This window comes from Oncorhynchus nerka, linkage group LG28 (genome assembly GCF_034236695.1).
Source record: "Oncorhynchus nerka isolate Pitt River linkage group LG28, Oner_Uvic_2.0, whole genome shotgun sequence".
NCBI classification, from domain to species: domain Eukaryota; kingdom Metazoa; phylum Chordata; class Actinopteri; order Salmoniformes; family Salmonidae; genus Oncorhynchus; species Oncorhynchus nerka.
The window spans coordinates 47,964,089-47,970,068 of record NC_088423.1 but is presented as its reverse complement, the minus strand read 5'-3'; the positions used below and the strand labels follow the sequence as shown (position 1 = coordinate 47,970,068).

Sequence of the window (5,980 nt, the reverse complement as noted above, 5' to 3'; positions counted from 1 at the left end):
TGATGGAAACATCTCTGGTGGGAAATTAGCATATTGTTTTTATGCAGATTTCAGAAATGTCCCATGAAAATCTGTTGCCAATTGGATGGAAAAAGACCTACTGATTAATATTTTATTAACTCTCTTCGACAGTAGACCTACACAGCTGTGGCGTGGATGACTTTTCTGTCAAACACCTAACCAAAACAATCTCAGGCTGTATAGGTTGATTCTGAAGGCCTAAACATTTAACTTAGAACAAAACATATTAGACTATTATATTGAGCTAGACCTGAGTTAAAGCCCACTAAAATATGTCTAACACACAACATTCACTAGCGTCCTAAACTCACAAAATAAAAGTCTTCTAATCTCAAAAATTCAGTCAACAGAAACAAATGAACAGATCTCTGATAAATGCAATATTCTACATCCAATTATAGCCTTGTCATAGCGGGAATAGCCTACTAACCTTTGACCTACAAATCCCAATTGTTGAAAATGACACAGGAATGCAGATGGGAGACGCAATCCTTCCATAGCCTATTCAAAGTTGATTTTGAATTGGTCAAACAGGCTATAGCCTACCTTTAGTCTAAATCAATGTTGATCAAAACAGTTAAATAGGATAGATTGTAATGTTGCTCAGTAAAAGAATAGGTCTACAGAATATTAGGTTACAGACAAAAGTTAACTATTTGCAGCATGCTTGCAGTCAGGCACGCTATCACATAAAAAAAAATCCTACTAAAATATTTGGTCAACAGAAATAAGGCAAACATTTCTGAAAACCTCAATGTTCTATATCTAACTACTGGGATGTCATCATGTAAATGCTAAGCTGTAGAGCACAAATATTTTTTTTTTAGATACAACCGAAAATGCACAGTTAAAGTTTACTGTCAGACAAGTAAAAACTATTTCGCTGGCTTGCGAGGCAATAAATCTGCATTTTATGCAATACAGACCCAACCCCATTTGGATCCAATTCTGTCTCAGCTCGGACATGATTTGGGTCAGATCTGGTCCACCTTGGATATAAAATAAATAATTTTAAAGACCGGATCCAGTTGGGGTCAGGTATGAATTTAGTTTGATTATATACATTTTTGTATTTTCTAAATGATATTGTTCTCTATCTTTCTCGCCCCCTTTCTCTCTTGCTCTTACTCCCTTAATTAAATTCAAAGGGCTTTATTGGCATGGGAAACATATGTTTACATCACACATACACAAGAGAGAGATTCTATGTACAGACTCAGTGAGCATAGCCTTGATATTGAGAGAGTCACCATATCAGACCTGGCTCTCAAGAGAAGAAAGCTTGATGATTAGTTGATTGTTTGAATCAGCTGTGTAATACTAGGGCAAAATGTGCACCCGATTGGGGTCCTAAAGAACAAGTTTTGGAAACCATGATTTATCTTCCCCCAATATTCGTCCTACAACTATCTGCACATTGCTAAAACACCATACATTGCTGATAATAAAACAAATATTTCCCATGCCAATAAAGCCTCTTTGAATTGAGAGAGAGAGCTTGTTTCCTATGGTAATGACGGAAAAAAGGCGAGTCAGGTAAAACGCCACAAACCGTCCTCATTATTTAAATTAGCCGACGTCATGAAACTGACTGTTCTTAGAAATCAAAGTATTTTTCAACAACAGCTGTCAGTATCGGATACAGTATTACATTTTATAAATTCAATGGTTTAAGTGGTTTCACAGGTGATATCGAACTTGTTAAGGAATTACACACACCATTGCTCACCAATCCGTATCAGTGCTTGTTTGGTGAACAAGATCTCATTGGAGTTCATCTCAACTGGTTGGGCGAGCCACACCCGTGGAAAGAAAAGGACCCTTCTGTCGCTCAGGTGTTTACTCCATCTTGGTGCTTTGTGCTGGACGGTCACAACGTTTACTAAGGACATTTAATTTGTTCTCAAGGTTTCTACCATGACGATTTGGATTGCACTTCTTCTTGCGACTTTCGCAGTGGGTGCCTCAGCTCAATGTAAGTTGATTTAATTAAGGCATTTTAACAAGGGAAATGTTTATTAGCATGTCGTTTTTTATGAGAAGACATACATTTAAATGTTTAAGAAAGTAGCCATACACTCTAGCCAATTTTGATAGTTGGAGGCAGTCGGTTGCAAAAATTGATAACTAACAAGTAAACTTTCTTTTTTTGTATTGATCTCTGCGTTTCGCTGCCTAGCCGTAGACAGCCAGCCCAAATTAAGAATTTCGGTATGATAAACCAATTGTTTATGCCAAAATATTACAATGACGTTTCATGTTACACAATTGTACGTTTATTTTATACATTGTACATAGTTATACTCCGAGACTAGTTTCGGTGCGTTAAAGAGTTTGGGGGTCGGGAGGTATTGTTCTTTGTAACCAACGCCCAGTTCAAGCTCTCTAACGTTACCTGTAGGCCTACACCCGCCATGGGAATTCCTTTTGGGACTTGTTTTTAACTGCTTCCGCTCTAATAAACATGGCTATTTGTTACATCATCCGTGGTTGGCCTCATGGTCGTCTGATTAGTCAGGTTGTAATACACAATTTAATTGTGTGTGTACATACAGCCTAAAACGAATGCTTACAAAGTCGTGTATGTTCCGAACTTTACCTCGATGCCGAACCAAAGCCGCTACCTACCGGGTCTCTAAAAAGTCGGGTAAACAACTTTAGTGTGGATATTTTGTCTCATATCTGGCAGATGTTGGGCAAATCGCACAAAGAACCAACTCCTACTTTTTAAAAATGTAAAAACAACAACATTCTGGCTTAAAGAAATGTGCTGACTTTGCAAGTATTAGTTTCAGGCTGAACCAATTGTGTATTTCAGACTAGCCTCATGTATAATTTGTCTTCCACAGGCAAATGTGAAAGTATGAAGTGGGCTACATGCGATGGCACCCCTTGCCAGTGTAGCATTATGGTTGACACTGGTATATCACAAAACCTGGACTGCTCTACATGCAAGTACCCCTCTCATTACTATGTCAAGCAACATTAATCTCACTTGGGAAACTTTTAATATTTCCTGTTATAAATATTATGAGCCTACATTTAAAAAAGGGGGGTTGTGGGTAAACTGTTTTTCCGGAACTGGTGACATTCTCATCCAGTGTTATTTTGCTTATGAATGATTCTTATGGTCTCTTATCCCTCTGTTAGTGATCCCCAAATGCTACCTGATGAAGGCAGAGATGTTCCGTGCTAAGAACAACCTGTCCACTCGTACTGGAGGAAAGCCAGTCGAGACCGCCTTTGTGGACAATGATGGTATCTATGACCCGATCTGTGAGGCCACTGGTGCCTTCCGTGCCAAACAGTGCAACAACACTGAGGAGTGTTGGTGTGTCAACAGTGCTGGTGTGCGCAGAACCGACAAGGGAGACAAGAACCTCAAGTGTGAGAAGCTTGTGGAGACCTAGTAAGTTTATATCATGTGCATTTAGTAGAGGTCGACCGATTATGATTTTTCAACACCGATACCGATTTATTGGAGGACCAAAAAAGCCGATACCGACTAATCAGCCGATATTAAAAGAAAATTGTAATGATAATTACAACAATACTGAATAAACACTTATTTTAACTTAATATAATACATCAATAAAATAATTTTAGTCTCAAATAATGACTTGTTCAATTTAGTTTAAATAATGCAAAAACAAAGTGTTTGTGAAGAAAGTAAAAGTTCCTTGCTCGGAATATGAGAACATATGCTGGTGGTTCCTTTTAACATGTCTTCAATATTCCCAGGTAAGATGTTTTAGGTTGTAGTTGTTATAGGACTATTTCCCCTATACCATTTTTATACAATAAATTGAATGCTAGCTAGCAACTTACCTTGGCTTACTGCATTCGCGTAACAAGCAGTCTGTTTGTGGAGTGCATTGAGAGGCAGGTGGTTATAGCGTTGGACTAGTTAATTGTAAGGTTGCAAGATTGGATCCCTCGAGCTGACAAGGTGAATCTGTCTTTCTGCCCCTGAACGAGCCAGTTAACCCACCGTTCCTAGGCCGTCATTGATAAAAAGAATGTGTTCTTAACTGACTTGCCTAGTTAAGAAAAGGTAAGTGAATCTGAATCTGAATTCTGTTGACTAGGCAATTGTACTGGGTATTGAAATCTAACCCCGTCCCTCTCTCCTCCAGTTGGGTTCGCCTGGAGCTCAAGCACAAGGAAGTGAGCAAAGCCGTGGACACTTCTAAGTTGCTGGCGTAAGTATTTATGTCTGTTTCATGGTATTCGTGTCAACTTTACATTTCACAAGTGCTATAATATTAACACGTGCATGAAACTACTCACTGAACTTTGTCCTCCTGCAGTGCCATTGCAAATGCCATGGAGACCCGTTACAGCTTTGACAAGACCCTTGTGAAGGAGATGCAGTATGACCCCGATGCTCGCAAGATCATCGTTGATGTCCAGAAGGTGAAGGGAGACCGCAAAGCCGACCTATCGCGTATGGCCTACTACATGGAGAAAGACGTAAGTCATGACCTCTCCCCTCCCTTTGCTGTTTCACTTCAGTGACACATATCATGGTCTCTCTTGGCATATGTCTTCTGATCTCAGTTAAATAAAACAATCAATAAAATCAAAACTCAGATTATTGAACTTCTGAATTCCATGTTATCACCAGGTCAAGGTGCTGCCCCTGTTCGCGAACCAAGAAAAGTTTGCACCCAGTGTGGACGGTCAGAAGCTGGAGATGGAGAACATCTTGGTGTACTATGTGGACGAGGAGGCCCCCACCTTCACCATGAAGAGGCTGACCGGGGGCATTATCGCAGTCATCGTGGTGGTCATCCTGGCTGTGGTCGCCGGACTGCTGGTCCTTTTCTTTGCGAGGAAGCGAGAGCAGAAGTACAGCAAGGCAGAGGTGAGTGGTCGAACATGTTCCTCTGATAACAAGGTTAAAGAAGCATTTGAAACACTGCGTCTATAAGCTGTTGTGGTCATGGTTTTATGTAATATAGTAAGGACGTTCTCCTAATTTTAAAACCATACGGGCATATTGAAAAACCAATTGCCCTGTGATGCCTAATGTTTTGTTTGGTTGCTTTCCCTTTCAGCCCAGAGAGATGGAGGCCCTGTAGACAACCCTTCACCAGTCGGTTCTACGCTGGAATATTAACAGCTTGTATATAGCCCTTTAACAAAACATTGTTTGCAATTGTCCTGTTTTTAATATTGTTACTTGAGGGATGCCGTTTGTAAAGGACTGGTCTTTTTATTTGGCACTGTTACTACCACAAGCATGTTTGTATATAAACTGTTGTCATTTAAATCATGTCTGTAAAATGGCAAAGCTACAGTGCTTCAGAAACACAGGATACATGTCCAGGTTGATTTAAATGAATTGTTTTTATTAAATGAAGTCTGTATGCTGCAGACTGTACAGTTTCATATGCATTGTCTATTAATAAAGTGTTTTAAAATATATCCTTTGCTTTGCCTTACAATTTTGTTACGATCAATTTATTTGCCTCTAGAATGACACGGGTTCTTAGACTGAGTTTAATGTTCAGCATTAGAGCCAGGTATACCTTAAGGTGGCTCAATGGAAATTACTGTGCAGAGTCAAACTAATGGGGGAGGGGAACAAAGTCATGCCAACTAATGAGGAATATACTCAAAAGTCTAAACTGTTAACATGGTCACCCCTAAACACGTTTATGGCTAGTATTGGTCTTGAGTGATACGTATCCATGTATTGTAACTTTATTTGGTCACAAACATTTAGCAGATGTAGCTAAATGCTTGTGTTCTTAGCTCCAACAGTGCAGGTAAACAAGTTACTTCCCTCCATGACATGCCTAGTTACACAACTCTTGACTTGATCCCAGATGAGCTCGGGTAGGGTGGAAACAGAAACCACAATGTATGCTTCCGAACCGGTTTTAACACTCAACCAATGTACACCATTTGGATATGCTGGTGAAAAGACCAGGGTGTGTTCACCTCTGGTCAC

At 39.7% G+C, this 5,980-nt stretch overlaps 1 protein-coding gene across 1 annotated transcript; it reads left to right on the top strand.

Moving 5' to 3' along the window:
- Positions 1-1,685: 1,685 nt before the first annotated feature.
- LOC115113329 (tumor-associated calcium signal transducer 2-like) lies at positions 1,686-5,451 on the top strand. Its single transcript, XM_029640853.2, has 7 exons — positions 1,686-1,996; positions 2,871-2,972; positions 3,172-3,430; positions 4,158-4,223; positions 4,332-4,494; positions 4,649-4,888; positions 5,082-5,451. The coding sequence occupies exons 1-7, from the start codon at positions 1,939-1,941 to the stop codon at positions 5,103-5,105; spliced, it is 912 nt and encodes a 303-aa protein (XP_029496713.2). The 5' UTR covers positions 1,686-1,938; the 3' UTR covers positions 5,106-5,451.
- The last annotated feature ends 529 nt before the right edge of the window (positions 5,452-5,980 follow it).

What these genes read in the sequence shown, in the direction of transcription:
- LOC115113329 (XM_029640853.2), top strand. Translation starts at nt 1,939, where the DNA reads ATGACGATTTGGATTGCACTTCTTCTTGCGACTTTCGCAGTGGGTGCC. An exon ending in AGTGGGTGCCTCAGCTCAAT is followed by an intron (nt 1,997 to 2,870) that starts GTAAGTTGATTT and finishes TGTCTTCCACAG; the next exon opens with GCAAATGTGAAAGTATGAAG. An exon ending in AGAAGTACAGCAAGGCAGAG is followed by an intron (nt 4,889 to 5,081) that starts GTGAGTGGTCGA and finishes TTTCCCTTTCAG; the next exon opens with CCCAGAGAGATGGAGGCCCT.